This window comes from Anabrus simplex, chromosome 1, assembly GCF_040414725.1.
Source record: "Anabrus simplex isolate iqAnaSimp1 chromosome 1, ASM4041472v1, whole genome shotgun sequence".
NCBI classification, from domain to species: Eukaryota; Metazoa; Arthropoda; class Insecta; order Orthoptera; family Tettigoniidae; genus Anabrus; species Anabrus simplex.
Genome location: NC_090265.1, coordinates 313005040 through 313023379, shown reverse-complemented (window position 1 = coordinate 313023379; position 18340 = coordinate 313005040). Strand labels below are relative to the sequence as shown.

The window sequence follows — 18340 nt, the reverse complement described above, 5'->3', positions numbered from 1 at the left end:
AACCACTTACAAGTGGGCAGTATTGTATAGGTGGACTAATAAAATACCTTTATTGGATTTTAAGTTATAACAGCTTTCAATACAGAATAATTATGAAGTTTATAACACGTAATAGGACATTTTATCTTACTATGCGTCATTAAAATTATTTTTCGGGTATATGTGGTAGATATTTTGATTTTGTCCTCTCTCTGTAACGCCGATTGAGCACCATTTTGTTGATATTTAAATTACTTGTACATTGTTGTGGCTTATAATTTGAAAGTTATTCCTCTTATCTAAGTTGTATCTTTCTCTCTTATTATCATTTCAGTTGTTTTTTAGTGATTTCTTATGATTTTGTTTTGTGCTTGGGTTTTACAATTATTTTACACGTGTACATTTTTGTATATGGTATTCCTCTCATCTTCATTCTTTTGGGTTTTTATTTTATCTTTCTTCCTGTTCCGTTTTATTTATTATTTATTTACATATTTTACGCCCACATTGGAGCACTGAAATCAGTACATTTGAGTTAATTTCTTCTTCTTCTTCTCCCAGAACTTTTTCATCCTCTCCGACCTGGAAGCCCTTTGTGTGTCCGATATAGTATATTGTTTCCGTTCAACTGCTTTTAGTTTGAGACTTATGCTTTTGTTCTTCAAAATCCTCTTCTCTTTTCTGTCTTTGATTTGTTGCCGAGTTATACCCAATTCTTCCAAATCGTCCTGAACTTCTTTGAACCAATTATTATTGATTTTATTCTTCAAAAAGTAATCGAATAGTTGTTTCAATATCCTGGTGTCTGCTAATCTTGATATGTGACAGAAAAAGGAAATTCTTCTTTTACGCATTGTAGATATTATTGATTCACATTCACGATAGACAATGTTGTTAGGCAACAATCTCCACTGTCCATCAACTTGGTGTTTTTTATTAATAATTGTTCTAAGAATTCTTCTCTCAGTTTTCTGTAATTTGTCTGTTGTAGATTTTACATTTAATTTGAATAAAGTTTCACTAGCATAGGTTGCCTCTGGTTTAACTATGGAATTATAGTGTTTCAGCTTAGCGTTTATCGAAAGAGATTTTTTTTTATAGGTTGGCCAGGTAAGTCTTTGTGCTTGTTTAAATTTAGTTGTTCTGTGTTCTATTGCTTCTTTTTCATTTGTGTTCCATGTTATTATTTCCCCAAGATATTTGAATTTCTGAACAATTTTAATCTCTTTATTACTGTTCAGCTGAATAACTGGTAAATCAACTTTAAAAGTTGGCATCATTTCTGTTTTTTCAAATGAAATTTGTAATCCCATTTTTTTAGCTATAATTTCTAGTTGTTCAATTTGAAATTTAGCCTCTTCTATTGTATTTGCAAGTAATGCTAAATCGTCCGCAAAAGCAAGGCAGTTGAGTTTAATATTTCTACCGATCTTGATAGTTGGTTGGCATTTCTTGTTCCATTCACGCATAACCTTCTCCAATGCACAATTAAATAACAATGGTGAAAGTCCGTCTCCTTGTCGAAGTCCAGTTCTTATAGTGAATGATTCTGATAATTCACCTCTAAATTTAACTTTTGCCTTCGTATTTTTAAAAGTCATATTAATGAGGTTAACAAGTTTTTGATGTAAGCCAAATTCTTTAAGGCTTTTTAATAATGAGTCACGATGAATACTGTCGTATGCTTTTTTAAAATCTACAAACGTGATGACCAGACCCTTACTTCGAACTCTTTGGTGCTTCATTATCCATTTTAAACTAATGATTTGATCTGGACAGCTTCTACCTGGTCGAAATCCTCCCTGATATTCTCCAAGTTCTTGGTCGAGTTGTTCTTGGATTCTTGTGTATATAATCTTGGATAAAATCTTGTATGTAATATCAAGTAAGGATATCCCCCGATAATTATTTGGATCGGAGCGATCACCTTTCTTGTGCAGCGGGTGGATTATCGCTGTATTCCATTCCTCAGGAAGCTTCTCCGTGTTCCAAATATCAATGATGTATTTATGTAGGTTTTGAATAGTCTGATCATTAGCATTCTTCCATATTTCTGCTACTATTTGATTCTCTCCTGCTGCTTTGTAGTTTTTAAGTGCATTAATTGCCGTTTTCACTTCATTGTAAACTGGTGGTATAATCTTTTGTAATGGAGTTTTATTTTTTGGGTTAGGATCAAATTCTAAATGTTCCACAGGATCCTCACAATTAAGTAACTCTTTAAAGTATTCTGCAAGAATGTTAGCATTATCCTGATTATTGTGTGCCATTTTACCATTTTTATTTCTTAACATAAGTGTGGGAGGGGTAAATTTAGATTGATATTGCTTGAATGTTTTGTAATAGTCTCTTGTTTTATGCTGATTGAATGTTTCTTCTATAGTGCTAAGCATTTCCTTTTGATAATTCCTTTTAATTGTCCTAATTTCTTTAGCTGTTTGTCTTCTGGCATTAATTAGTTCTTCTCGAGATTTTTCCGTTTTCCTCTGTTGATCATTTATCCATGCCTTGTGTCTTGCTTGAATTGCTTTGTCACATTCCTCGTTCCACCACGCATGTTTCTTTCTCCTTTTGATTGGGGCAATTTCTTCAGCTATGGTTTTAAGTTTGTTGATCATTGTCTCTAATTTGTCATTTAAAGGTGTTTTGGATCTCTCTAAATATATTTTATTATTTATTAAGTAACTGGGATCATAATTTCTCCTTGCTTTGAGATGATTATGTTTGTGTTTCCTTTTTGGTGTTAACTTGATTTTTATTTTTGAGATATAATGATCCGAGTCAATGTCTACCCCACGGAGGACTCTGACATTATAAATTTCTTTATGATAATCTTTATCCATGGCAACATGATCAATCTGAAACTCTCCCAATTTTACGTTAGGGCATTTCCATGTCATAAGTTTATGTGGTCGCCTCATGAATCTGGTGGTTTCCAAAACAAGTCTATGATCTGCACAAAGTTCAATTAATCTTTGGCCATTTTTGTTCGTTAATTTATGAGCTGGCCATTTTCCTACAACTGTGCGATACTTCTTTTCTCTGCCTATTTTAGCATTGAAATCTCCAAGTAAGATTTTTATATGCTCATCAGGGATCTTCGCTAATATGTAATCAAGTTCCTCCCAAAAGTTTTCAACTCCTTCTCTATCTTTATTGTTTTTGTCATTTGTTGGTGCATGGACATTTATTAAAGTATAAGTTTTATTCCCTACTTTAATTGTTAGAAGTGCCATCCTCGAAGATTTTGAAGAAAATTCTTCAATTGAGTCTATTATGCTACTATGAACAAGAAAACCTACACCAAATTGAGGGACATTCTTCATTACTCTTTCTCCTGGAGGTCCTTTGTAGAGACGATAACCTCCTGATTCAATTGGGTCCTGGTCTGTGTTCCTAAGTTCTTGTAAAGCCATTATTAAAATCCTATGTTGGTCCATCACATCAGTTAAATGTTTCAACTTGCCCACCTTACTTAGTGAATTAATGTTTAATGTTGCAAAGTATGAAAATTTTCCTGATTTGTTGAACTTAAGTCTCTTCTTACATTGTTGGGTTAGTCCACTGTCTGTCAGCTGTCTGTCGATTGTCTGTTGGGCTTCCAGGCGCTCCGATTCGCCTAGGTCTTCTACTTGACACCCCACCGATTCCGAGTGGTGTCTTTGTGCAGATCCTTGTTGTTGTTTGTCCACACCGGTGGATTTATTCATTAGAAGACTCATCATCATTGATTGTCTGATCTTTCGATCGAAACATTTCTGACCAAGGTCAGGCTTTACAATTCCAGATGTGATCTGGAAAGGTGATTAATGAAGTATGAATTGGTGATGAATGAAGTGCTACAAGTTCATCCTAGTTGTTCAGGACTGGGAGTAGGCATTTCCTCCATACTCCGCATATGTTATGGTTTTCCCGCCAATACTCGGGTAGCTGATTGCAGTGGTTTTATTATTATTTTATTTTTCAAATTTTCTCCAAATTCTCAAATTGCGTTGGTTGGAGGACCTATTGTCGCCTGCAGTTTAATTTCTCCCATTGAAACAACCAGTAATGTTGATTCATCTCAAATTAATTTAGATCATTTATCCAGTGACCAAGCCGTACAAATTTGTGAATTATGCGCTAAATTTCCGGATGTCTTCACTGATAAACTTGTGTTGACCAATGTTCTTGAGTATAAAAATTGACGTATCAGATAACATACCTGTCAGATGTCCTCTTTATCACTTAGCACCTCCTAGAATGACAATTCATAAGGACATAATACAAGAGATGCTCAAGGATGATGTTATTCATCCATTAACCTCGGCCTATTCCTCACCTATCTTTCTTGTACCTAAGGCTAATGGTGGCTTCCGTCCAGTAGTTGACTGAGGGTCTTGAACCGTAAGATTGTCCTTCAATCTGTTCCATAACCTGACATTCATTCATGTTTCTCTTGGTTCTATGGAGCAAAATTTTACACTTCTCTTGATTTAAATAGTGCGTATCTTCAAATTCCTCTTGCTGAAGAATCTCATCACCTCACTGCCTTTGCAACTGACCAGAATTTGTACAAATTCTGTCGTATGCTGTTTGGACTCTCCACTGGTGCGGCTGTGCTTACCCATCTTCTTGATTTGATCTTATCTGATAGTAAATTTCAGTATGTGTACCATTATTTAGATGATCTCATAATTTACTCAGTAACTCTCCAGGAGCATGTCCTGCATATTCAAGAGGTTCTTTCTCGTTTGCAGAAAGCTGGGCTAACTGTTAAAATAGCTGTGTCCTTCGCTAAACCCCAGATGTCCTTGCTAGGCCACACTGTCTCTCCTGAGGGAGTAGCTATTTATAAAAGTCGAACTCAAACCATTCATGAATTTCCTCCTCCAAAAAACCAGAAATACATTGCCCGTTTTTACAAATTTGTGCCCAATTTTGCTGATATCGCTGCTCCTCTAAATGCATTAAGACACAAAAATGTTAAGTTTGCCTGGGATCAGCCTCAGAAAGAAGCTTTTCAAAAACTGAAATGCACCTATTCTGGCCATTCCTGATTTATTGTACAAACTGATGCATCATGTTCCGCTGTTGCTGGAGTTCTTCTTCAGGAATCTGAATTAGGTAGACTAAGTACTCTGTGTACGAGCTTGAATGTTTGACAGTCATCTTTGCATTAGAGAAATTCAGAATGTATATTGAGCATTCTCCTTTTCTTCTGGAAACAGATAACATGGTTCTAAGTAGAGTTCGGAATCATCTACGTCAAACTGGAGCAATACGTATTTTTTTTTGCTAGTGGCTTTACGTCGCGCCAACACAGATAGGTCTTATGGCGATGATGGAATAGGAAAGGCCTAGGAGTTGGAAGGAAGCGGCCGCGGCCTTAATTAAGGGACAGCCCCAGCATTTGCCTGGTGTGAAAATGGGAAACGACGGAAAACCATCTTCAGGGCTGCCGACAGTGGGATTCGAACCCACTGTCTTCCGGATGCAAGCTCACAGCCGTGCGCCTCTGTCTGCATGGCCAACTCACCCGGTGCAATACGTATTTCAGCCTTCAAGTTCGAATTATGTCACATCAAAGGCACTGATAATGTCACTGCCGACTGTCTGAGTTGAATGTTTGGTGACTCCCCTGTTAAAACTAAAGATACCCACATTTCCGATCTTCCAGAACCTTGTCATTGTGTGGCGGGCTGTGTAAATACCATATTATCTGATTGTCCCTTGTTATATCAGGTTATCAGTAAACAACAGAGTGAAGACCCTAAGTTGAAACTGATCATCAATGAAATCAAATCAGTTAAAACTGTTAAACTGTTAAACCCTATTTGATTTGTAATGGTGTATTGTGCTGTAAAGCGTGTAATGACAAGAAATGGAAAATTGTCTGTCCTCAGCTTTTGATCCCGGTGGTCTTTCAATACTATCACAATTTGGAAATTGGTGGACATCTTGGAGTCTTTAAAACTCGTCACAAAATTAGACATTTTTTTTAAATTTGGAAAGGATTGGATTTTCAAATTGGAGAAATGGTAAAATCTTATCAGGTGTGTGCCATTAGTAAACCCTCTTTGAACACCAAAATTGGAATGCTAGCATCATCTCAAGGAGAGGTTGTTTGTGCAGATTTCATTGGACCGTTACCTCGTTCGAGGCGGGGCTCCAAATTCATACTTGAGTGTGTAGACGGATATACCCGTTTTTCCTGGACCTTCCCAACTTATTCAGCTAATTCTCCTACTGTAATCAATTTTTTGAATTCCATGGGAAATTGTTTATAAAACTGAGGTAATTGAAGGAATAGGTGATCATAAGGCTGTAATAATGGATGTAGGACTGGTGCCAAAAAGGCGTAATAAGAGGGTCACACAACACAAGACATTGTACAGAAAAACTAAAGTTGATGAATTTGGGACTTACCTTAAATCAAAATTCAGTTATTGGATAAGTGAAGGGAGTAATGTGGATACACTTTGGGCTAAATTTAAAGGAATCATTTGGGAAGGAGAAAAGAGATTTGTACCTGTTAAGAAGGGTAAAATGACCTCAGACCCTGTTTATTATACAAGAGAAATAAGAAAATTAAAAAGAAAATGTAGAATAGTAAACAGGAATTCAAAGAGTGTAGGGAGGGTAGAGAAACTAGAAAACAGCTAATGAGGGAACTGAATAGAGTGAAAAAGGAAGCAAAAGAGAATTATATGAATGGCATACTTCAAGAGGGTAATGACCACAAAGGGAAATGGAAAAAGCTGTATTCATATATCACAAATCAAAAAGGAAAAGGAATCAAAATTCCTACAATGGTGGGAGAAGGGGGTGAACACTATTTAACAGATACTGAGAAAGCAAACCTATTTAGTAGGGAATTCAGAGATTCAGTAGATGATTGTCAGAAGTTGGAAACCGAAACAGAAGATAGAGAAGGAGAGACACAGAGGGAAACAAGAAGCTTCTCATTCACAAATGAAGATATTTTCAGAGAAATCCAACTATTTCAGCAAGGAAAATCAGCCAGAAATAATCAAATTACTGGGGGGGGGGGTGTTAAAGACAATGTCATAAATGTCATAAATAATAGTGTAATACCAAAGGAATGGAAGGAATCTATAATAATACCAATTTATAAAGGAAAGGGTGACAAAAGGAAACCAGAGAACTACAGACCAATCAGCCTGACCAGTATAGTTTGTAAAATACTGGAGAATTTAATATCAAAGTACATCAAAGGGATATGTGATGATAAAAATTGGTTCATGAGGAGCCAGTATGGATTTAGAAAGAAATTTTCTTGTGAGGCCAACTGGTGGGATTTCAGCAGGACATATCAGATCAATTGGATTCAGGAGGCCAGTTAGATTGCATAGAGGCCATAGATCTTTCCAAAGCCTTTGATAGAGTGGAACATGGAATATTATTAAAGAAATTGGAGGGCATAGGATTGGACGTAAGGGTTACATGTTGGATAAAAACATTCCTGAATTCAAGGGTTCAGAAAGTCAAAGTAGGAAATAATGTATCAGTGCTATGTGAAACAGGATGGCAAAGTGTATATTTAAATGTAGTGGATTGTTGAGTCTGATAGTTGATAAATATCCTTTTACAGCTCTGATTTACATTTGCATAGGCTGTATATTACGGTGCAAAAATAATATATCTATAAATGGCATCAGAAACATAAGGTTGGTGTAATTTGTGAAAAGAAACATGTTTCCTTAATCTATGAAATAAGAAAAATTATATTTAAAGCATTTACATCTTTGTTGCATGGCTGGTAGAAAATTCCTTTCCCATCTCTTGTAAAACATGGGAAATATGCAATCCACTATGTTTGCATTTTTGCAAAAAGTACTGTTCTTAGTTACTACCTTTAATTCATTAACTGTTCCTATTACTTAGTTTTGGGGTTAACTGATGTTACAGTACCTTGCCATTTGATGTTTTCTCTTGTCGTAGCTTTGTTCTTTCAATTATTTGCTACTGTGTTTATATTTTCACTCGCATCTACCCTTCTGTGTAGTATGTAATGTACTACTCAGCCATTTTACTTAAAATTTCTTCCATTCTCGACCTTTCTATGGTTTGTATTTCAATTGGTCTATCTTCCTGTGTACTGTGACGTCTTCAGCTACGTCGTTTTGACGTCACTTCCTTTTTTCCTTTCTAGTTCGATCTTATTTTGTACACCACTGTAACTGTATTACATTTTTCATCTGTATACCGGTATTTATGTACTATTTTTGACTCGTTACTCTTTGTATTCTCTCAGTTACCCTTCTAGCTCCACCCATTTTTCTCTGTATAAAATGGGAACGTGGAACTTTGGTATAAGCTCGGACCAGCCAGCAATCTACACCATTTGTCGTCTTCAAGCCTGCGGATTAAACATGTCTACGTGTATCTCAAGTAGCTGGGTATGCTGGCACTTTACATCGCTCAAGGTTAACATGCTGGGCATGTTAGCACTCAACGTGGCCTGTACCACTGCTCCCTGCATGGCTACTGTACTTCACAATGCAAAACAACACAATCTTCTCTTCCTCAAGACCGGCTAGCTGCTTTGGGACTTCTCAACACAAAACAATACAGTGACTTACAAAATGTTTTTATTATAACAAATCAGCCTAACTTAGCATCGTAAGTTATTCTACAGTGTAATCCTTTTTTGATGACTGATAATATTTTTATTTCTGCCACGGGCTATGAATGACTGTAACTATATAACTTTCTATTGCAACCGGTATACTTAAAACACTAACTTCTTTCTTCACAACAACTAGAATTATGATAAGTTATTGCCTTAAAGTTTTTGAAATTAATTAACTATTGTGGTTATTTTCAAGCCCTCTAAAGAAATTCTGGACTATGAGCTATTGTGTCAAAGACATCGACTTCTAGCACTTCAAATAAATTTGGGATATTGAGACTCTGACTCTCTTTTCTGTGTCAGCATTCATATTTATGCTTAACATTATTTTTTTTCAATTAATTCGAACCAATAATTGTTTGTGACCGGGCGAGTTGGCCATGCAGTTAGGAGCGCGCAGCTGTGAGCTTGCATCCGGGAGATAGTGGGTTCGAACCCCACTGTCGGCAGCCTTGAAGATGGTTTTCCGTGGTTTCCCATTTTCACACCAGGCAAATGCCGGGGCTGTACCTTAATTAGAGACACGGCCGCTTCCTTCCCATGTCTAGGCCTTTCATATCCCATCGTCGCCATAAGACCTATCTGTGTCGGTGTGACGTAAAACAAATAGCAAAAAAGAAATGTTGTTTGTGAATTCTTTTAATGTCAAATATTTTGAAATTCTGTGAACTGCTTCACCTTTATTCTTTCAACAAATTACAGTTTAGTCTAGTCATGAAGTCAAACTTCATATATTTATTGTTAATAGTTGAATCGTTGAACATTTATTGTAAAATAATTTTCTCAATATAGCATTTATAGTTATAATTTCTTGGGTTTCTTCCATCTCACTTCCTTTATGTTACCATCTACTGAACTCATCTCTTGGTAAGCTTTTACTCTCACTAAACCTTATCCCATCTTCCGGGAATAGGATAAGCTCCAACTCTAGGATTTTATCCCAAGTTATCCCACACTACGTTATTAATGCAGCCTTACAAGTTCGCCTTTTTTAACGTTTTGTAACACTAGCGCAATACCAAAAAATGTAGCAGCACTTTGTTTGAATTTCTAGCTTGAAGTGTTTTAGTCGGAACTGTAAAGAAAAGGAAGTCATCAATGCTGATGATCAAAGGGGTTACTGGAAATTGACGAATTCCTTACTACACTTCCTAGTTCCAGGCTTGCCTTACAACTCCACACCCGCTCTCTGGCTGCTTGGCTACCATCTTTTTCTTAGATGCATGCTGTAAAAACTGAATACCGGTAATATAATTAATAATATTGCTGCTTATTTTATGAAATATATAAGATTTAGAATGGAAAATGGTTCTTATAGGCTCTGAAAGTGAAAAATAGGTCATAACATCGAAACAGGTGTGTATAGGCACTATAAAATCTCATATACTGTGACAGTACGTACATAATACAGATAAATGTTGCAGATAGGCTTGACAGGGTCTTATGCAAAACAACAGGTAAAAACCTAAAGATCCGATGTCTAGTGATTACAAGTGAGGAGCTTTCTGGTGGAGAGATAGCCTCCCTGGTATAGAAAGCCAGGAGTAAAGGCCAAGAGGATTCGTCACAGTGAACATGCGTCACCTTGTAATCTCAGGCCTTCAGTCTGAGCAGAAGTCAGCTGGTAGACCAAGGTCCATCAGAGCAGTAACGGCATGAGGTTCATTTGTTTATTTTTGTAAAATACGGTGATGTGTAACATTAAAAAATAGCACACAGAACTTAAAAAATTTCACTAAGAACCTAGGGTTCAAAATTTATTGCAAATGCATGTAAATTATTTACGTGCCAGTAAATCTACCAACATGAGGCTGACGTATCTGAGCACCTTGATTTTTTCCTCCTTTCTTTCTTTTTCTTTCTTTCTTTTTGAAAGACAGGCATTTTGAATGCAGATAACACTTTGCTGCTACAGTGTGTCTCATGGCATTTTAGTGTTTGATTAAATTATATATAATTTAATAAATATCACTCTTTTTTTCTTGAAAAATGTGGCATTATCTAACTTTTTGACAGTTGTGTATATATGAGGCTTTCCATCACATTCTATACATCTCTGCTGACAATAACACCCACACCATTTTTAGCCTCATTACCTCCACTCCAGTACAATTTGAATCCTTCTCTTCTCTTCACAACCTTTCCATATGATTTGCTGTGACCAAGAATACTTAACTCATTGTTGCACATACAGTTTACTAGCTCTAATTGTTTTAGATGATCTAAACTAACAACCCAATAGATCATAACTACACCTAAAATGGACGATACTTGGATTTTTTATTTTATTTTAGTAATATTATTTGCTTTACGTCCCATTAACTACTTTCACGGTTTTTGGAGATGTTGAGGTGCCAGAATTTAGTCTCACAGGAGTTCTTTTACGTGCCAGTAAATCTACTGACATGAGGCTGACGTATCTGAGCACCTTGATTTTTTCCCCCTTTCTTTCTTTCTTTTTGAAAGATAGGCATTTTGAATGCAGATAACACTCTGCTGCTACAGTGATAAATTGCTGGGATTTGGACTTCACAATCTATTTTGTATAACTTGCTTTACTGAAAAAAAATTATAAATGAAGTTTCAAATGGTCATGTGCATTTCTCCATACAAATAATTCTTTTTCATCTAATGCTGTATCCATCATCGGATGCAGCTAAAGCTGTGGTTTTAATTTAGGACAGGTGCAGATTTTGATATGTTACCCAGACACTTGATGCATCATTAGGTAGCATCCATCACACTGTAAAATGTTTCAAGGAACACCAAACATTTTCTAGAAGACAAGGTTCAGGCCGAACTAGGACTGTTTTTGTGGTGATTAACATATTTATTTGATTACAAGCACTGCATGAACATGATTCAACAATAACCGAGTTGCAAAATTGCCCCCAAAAATGTGCCCATTGCATTTATGGACGTTTTCCAAAATGGCGCATGCCGAAGGTATAGACCACTCGAGCTAAAAGAGTACATAACAAAGTCTTAACATTTAAACACAATAGGAGGCCATGACTTATTCAAAACTACTATATTACAAAGGCGATGCAGAACAGAGAAAAGTCAAGTAGATTGTTAAAAAAAAAAACAAGTAAAATAGAAGAGATTATTGAAAAAAAAAATCACTTGAAAAAATTAACCCGAGAGAATAAGAAGTGGACTGACATCACTCTGTGGAAATAAGGAGATTACTAAGATTCTAATAGAAATACCGAGGAAAAGCTTCGATAATACTGAAGAAGACAGCGAAACAATATATAAAAATAAGGTGGAGGATATAAAATACACTGAGAATTACGAAAATTCATCCAAATACGTGTACTGATTGTCCCGAAGTACAAGATCGGTTAAACTACGAAAACAGAAACTGGAAGCCACAGGAAGAGGAAGCAATAGCATTGAATTACTGCATTAAAGGAGAATTCGTAAAAGAAATAATATTTCCGAAATTATTTAAATTCTGAAAAATTGGAACTTAAAGAATTGGACAATTATTCATCGAAAGAAGACTAAAAAAAATAGCTTAGAAGAAATATTACTTTAGTTAAAATCTAAAATGAATATGTACTTCTCATAAATATGTGATCTTATCGGCAGTTTTTCAAAGAAGATGATGGTCTGCTAAACACCCAGATGGACCGACCTGGAGGGAGATATCATCCGAGCAGTTAAAACTATCCGAGATGAGAGAAGGATGTCGCCCAGCCAGATCAACCTAAGATGAGGAACCCAGCCAGTCATCAAACCATGGCCAGAATACCAGCCATGTGACAAACGGAAGAAGAGCAACTGAGGCCCGAGATGACGAAAGATGAGCTAAGTGTTTATATTAAGTAACATAATTCTTAATTCATGTGTTTTTGTGGTATATGTGGTAGAATAGAATAGCCTAAGCATGAGATAATTAAGCGTGCAAGTGAAAACAGTGAAATGAAGTGCATTATATTTAAGATACTAATGATATATTAAGTCAATGTAGAACTAAAGAATATCTCGTGGAGTACGGTTACGTATTAACAAGTGATTCAACGAGGTAAATGAAAATACAGTTGAGAAGGAAAGTAATATAATAGCTGATTTCAAAGAGTGTCAAATGATGAATAATATCTCTGAGTTTCGTAAATCCATCCAATCTTAGATTGCGTCATGTGTGGGTCGCATATTGAGAAATGATATTTAAATCAAGTTATTCCTTGCCGGATATTATTGTTAAAAGTACATATACGGTATTTTAAGGTTATGCATTGTATTTTATAGTGAATTGGTCAATGAAAAGAAATATTTACGTGGAGAAAAACGTTATGTCTCAATATTAGCAAATGATATAAAGAAGGTTATACGTGTTGAACATATATATTGAGGAAGTTAAGAAGGTATTAATTGAAGGTTATAAATGATAATATGGAGCTTTATGAGATGATTTAAGTATAATATTACGCGTTGTGATAGTTAATGAGACATATATGTGATGAATAGACGTTAAATATGCATGGAATTGATGCAGTTAGACGATGCAAATACTGAAAAGGAATACGCCGCAGGAGTAACTTATAACAAGGTATGGATGGTTAAAATACGTATATAGTTGAGAATTGAAGATGATATGGATGTAATTACAGCTGTTAATAGATAGATATATGTGTTTCGTGTCGTATTCTCAGAAATATAGAATGTGAGGTAGGCAAGATGACATGTAGCTGACGTATAAGCATAATACCGAGATGTCACACCGCAGATACTTGGTGAACTTCTTGCACACGTAGTATATGTGAGATAAGCTTAACGGCTGAACGCATATTGAGCCGTGATACAATGAATTAAGAATTATACAGGTAGAATAGGGAGATAGGTTACTTTATATGTTGAGTATTGTTTTATATTTTAAGTTAGAATTTTAAACGAAGAGATATTAGAATAGGAGCCGTAATTTTAAGTGGCATTAGGGTAGAAAACCTTAGCAAGTCAGTCGTCATAATGTTTTTCATCAGATGATATTCGACGCTAACAAATTCTGATTTTAACATTGTAAAACGTGTAAATTGTGTGGAGGAATCATGAATCTTTCTTAATGATGATGTAATTACGTCATATTAATGCACATGAATGATTAACTTAATTTTTCAAGGATAATTGGAGATATTTTGACTTCATTTTAGAAATATTGGATTCATAATATCATGATCATTTAAAAATAAGCTAGCGCTAACTTAAACTTTAATTTCTATGGAATAATATATATATTTTTTTTTTTTGAGACAATTATTATGGAGTTCATGAAGTTATTCATTCTCATTTCTTTCAATAATTCATTAGTTTAATAAATATGTTTCTTGATTATTTTCATAATTCAATGAGTGATCATTTATAGTGATGGATAGTAGACTGACTTAGTATGTAAGGTAATTTTTAAGTGAGTTGTGTTATGAAATTATGGTAGAAGATGAGTTTGCGAATCTATGTGGTAAGGTGAAGACATTCATCGGATGGTATCGTGTACGGTCGTTGTGTCTTTCTTGGAATTCACGTAAAACCTGACTTATAGAAAAATTAAACATTTTTCTTGCTTGTGGATACCCTGGGACTACATCTCACTAGCCGGAGTGATAGCTGTGTCTCACCTGGACGCGGGTAGGGTTCAATACTTTGGTAAGTCAGTATAAGTGAATGTACTGTAAGACAAAAGTTATATGATGCAGGTGTGAAAACCTGAAGACCTGTCATAGGTCTCAAACTGACAGTACAATACCACATTGCTAGACTATGATTTGCCCGTCAGTACAGAGAGTAGACAGATGATCAGTGGAGACATGTTCTGTTCACAGGTGGATCAATATTCTGTTTAAGATCACAAAATGGAAGAGAATGAGTGTGGAGAAGAGCAGGTAAATGATTTTTCACCCTGTACCTTCATAGATAAAACAGTCTTCAATGGAGGCTCACTTACAGTATGGATATGAATAAACTTAGAAGCTAAGAAAGAATTTGTTTTCATTGAGAATGGCTCCCTCACTGCACACCACTAAAACCTCTATATCTTGAATGAGCACTTCCTGTTTGTTACATACATTTGAAAAGACTTCAAGCTACAGCACAACAATGTGCACCCCCATGCTGTGATTGTATGTCTGATTACCTGAATGAGATTGGGATTCATCGCATAGAGTAGCTGGCTCGTAACCTGGAATTAAACCCCATTAAGCACATCTAGGATATACTGGGATGGCATAACCACAGATGAGTAGATGCCCCCAGGAATCTGCAAGACCTCAGAATGAAGCTGCTACAAGAATGGGAGAACATTCCACAAGAAGCCATAAGAATGTCACTGAGAGTATGCCGCTGAAAAAGAAGGCAGATTTAGGCCAGAAGGGAGAAACACTTGTAACCAACACATCCTCACATGTGAAAGGAACTCCGCCAGGTCACTGAATGATCTTTTAGTGTCTAAATAAAGTAAAATCATTACTTTTAAGGCATCCTTTACAAAGAAGTCATTTATACTGCCTGAATTAATTGTTAGTGACAGTAAATTAGGAAGAACCTAAAGTTAAAATATTCCAAAGCAATGAATTTACTGTATTTGTAATGCATAATAAATCAGCCGGCCCCACGGACTGGACCTGAATGCCCCAAGTTTGTTTCTCAGCCAGGTCAGGGATATTTACCTTGATCTGGCAGCTAGTTCGAGGTCCACTTAGCCTAGATGAGAACAAGTGAGGGGCTATATGATGATATCTAGAAAGCCAAGAATAATGGTTAAGAGGATTTGCCGTGCTGACCACGTGTTACCTTATAAACTGCAGATGGTCGCTTGGTAGGCCACGGCCCATCAGGACTGTAGTGTATGGGGGTGGAGCATAATAAATCACAAATTTTGGAAAAAATTCTAAGTGTTTCACTCTTTTGCTGGTAAGTGTTTCTTTTATACAATAAAACAAATGTCCATGAATGATGCTTCACACTTGCCTGCAGCAGCAACTCTGATGGCCTCCTTTTGCTCGTCAAGCTCCTCCAGTTCATTGTAGCTTGCATCTTTCTTCCCCAACCCAACAGCTGCCACTACAGGAAATTCAGGTTGCAAGTTATAAAATACTCGAGCTTTTCCCTTCTTAAGAACTGGACCAGCACTAAAGAAAATAGAGAAGAATCACCATCAGTAATTCAGATCAGCACTCATGAGTAAATGAACAATTTTAATGAATTAGGAACCAGACAAGCAACTTCTTAGAGGTGCCTATGAATGAATTATAATGGACAAGATTTAAAATACTGAAAATATACTAGAGCTACTTTACAACAATGTTTTAATAAGTGAAGGAGATTAAAGCAATTAAAAAAGATTTTATGAATTAAATATCAAAAAGTACAGTACTAAAAATAAGTTCTGCATACTCTGGTTCAGTGAACTTATTTTTTGTGCTGTGCATATGAATGTACATCATACATTATAAAGGATATATATATTGTAATTAAGTTTGAATAAATCACATGATAACACCACTAAACCAGATCGAACTAAGCAAAGTGAGAATAAAAACCCACCAACTATAGAGAATAACATTGCTGTCTCATGGGCTAAAAATTCTAGAGAAGATCACAGAAAGGAGATTGAGAACCATCATTGAACCACAGTTAGAGGAGGAGCAATATGGATACAGAAGTAACAGATCAACAATGGATCTAATTTTTAGCACCTGCATGCTGATGGAAAAGTACTGGGAGAAAGGCAAGAACCTGGTCATTGTATTCCTGGTATAGAAAAGGCCTATGATAGTGTTATTAGAGATAAGATCTGAGAGTGCCTGAGGAATATAAATGTTACATGTTATGAGTCTCATTATGATAGCCATATTGGAGTACAGAATGTAAAAGTTTCAAACAAATTTATTAAAAAATCACCATTTAAGTTTAAGATGCAAATATTACTTATACTTTAAAATGGGACATGTTTCACTTAGGCTTTGTAAGCATCTTCAGCCATACTTAATCTAAAGCTAAGTCAGGGCCCTGAACTGGGTTCCTCATTAAAGTATAGTACATGCTTTAATACAAGATAAAACAGTCATAAAAATCTAGTCTGTGGAGAAAGTTATGCTTAAATGCAATTAAAATTCAGTAATGAACTTGGCATAGTATTATATGTACAATGAATGAATACTAGTGTTTGTCTAAAAAAGTACAAGTTGGTTATTTGTAGAATGAGACATAGTCATAATGATCTGACATACATTTGAATTGTACAAATTATTTGATATTAATGAAGCGTGGATTAATTAAAATATCGAAAAATAAATCTTTGAACGTTGTTGATTGAGAATCAGGTACGTACAATTGCAGTAGAGTTGTTAACTCATTCATTCAATTGGAAACTTGGAAACTTGGAACTTCTAAAGGACACACAATTAGCTAACTTCTCTAAAACAACCAAGTCACATTTGCCTCATTTAAATGGTATTCCTATGACAGTTAATCTGTCTAACACTAGTTTTTCGGACAGTGAAATGGCTCTCCTAAATAAAGGGTTGAAATTCAATTGGCCTAATCCTAATAATATGGACGATTTAATCACCACAATTGCCGAAATTGAGCCCAATATTTCAAAACTTTCTGTTGATAAACAAAATGACGTCAAATACGAAATAAAAAAGAAACTCCCTTCTTTAGCAAATTAACTAAAATGCAAGTCCGATGCAATTCTTGAGAAACAGATACACGAGATAAAGAGTAAAATTGAGAAGAATAATATAATCGTTACGAAAGCAGACAAAGGTTCCACAACCGTGTTGCTTAATAAAGATGACTACATCAAAGAAACTGAAGACTTCTTTTCTGCTAATACATATACCATAATAAATAAAGACCCAATCCCTAAAATCCAATGAGATTTAAAGAATTTATTGAAAAATTCGTTCTTTCTTTTACAAGAACACGAATAGCACAAGCTTATTTTAATGAATCCTAAGCTACCAACGGCCAAAGCTTTACCAAAAATTCATAAAAACGAAGTACCCGTATGCGCTATCATAAACTGCAGAAACAGCCCCATCTACAATGTCTCTAAATTCTTACACAGTTCCTTGAGTAAACACTTTAAATTTAATAACCTTACCTATGTCAAAAATTCCATTGATTTTTGCAAAAAAAAAACTCTAAATTTAAATTACAACACAATCATATAATGGTTTCATATGACATTGTCAGTATGTAATCGAATATACCTATAAACAAAACTATCAACATCATTAAAACTAATCTTTCAAAACAGAATAACTTAAGTAAATTCGAAATAGAAGAATTCATCAATCTACTGAAATTTGTTCTAAACAATAACTTTTTCACTTTTAACGACAAAATCTACCATCAAAAGGGCCTCGGAATGGGCGACCCAATTTCGGGTATTCTTGCCAATATTTTCATGGACAACCTAGAAATGAATAAAATAATTAACAGAATCAATGGTCTTCAATTGTGACTGAGATTTGTAGACGACACATTCATTATCATCGACAAACATCAGAATAACAGTGATAATATATTAAACTACTTCAATGACCTTGACAATAATATCAAATTCAGTAAAGAAGACGAATCCAATAATTCTTTGAATATCTTGGATTTAAATTTAACAAGGGCAAAGGATAAATTTGTATTCCAAATTTACAGGAAACCTTCGTCCGCTCCATTGACTATAAAGAATGATTCTTTGCATCCACATTCTCATAAGCA

At 35.3% G+C, this 18340-nt stretch overlaps 1 protein-coding gene across 1 annotated transcript in view; it reads right to left on the bottom strand.

Annotated features, from left to right (window-relative positions):
- The window catches only part of LOC136856731 (cytosol aminopeptidase), a 187581-nt gene that overhangs the window by 105916 nt on the left and 63325 nt on the right, over positions 1-18340 (bottom strand). The window contains exon 3 of the mRNA XM_067134808.2: positions 15581-15741. Coding sequence (XP_066990909.2) covers positions 15581-15741 — 161 coding nt within the window. The remainder of the gene's footprint in view (positions 1-15580; positions 15742-18340) is intronic.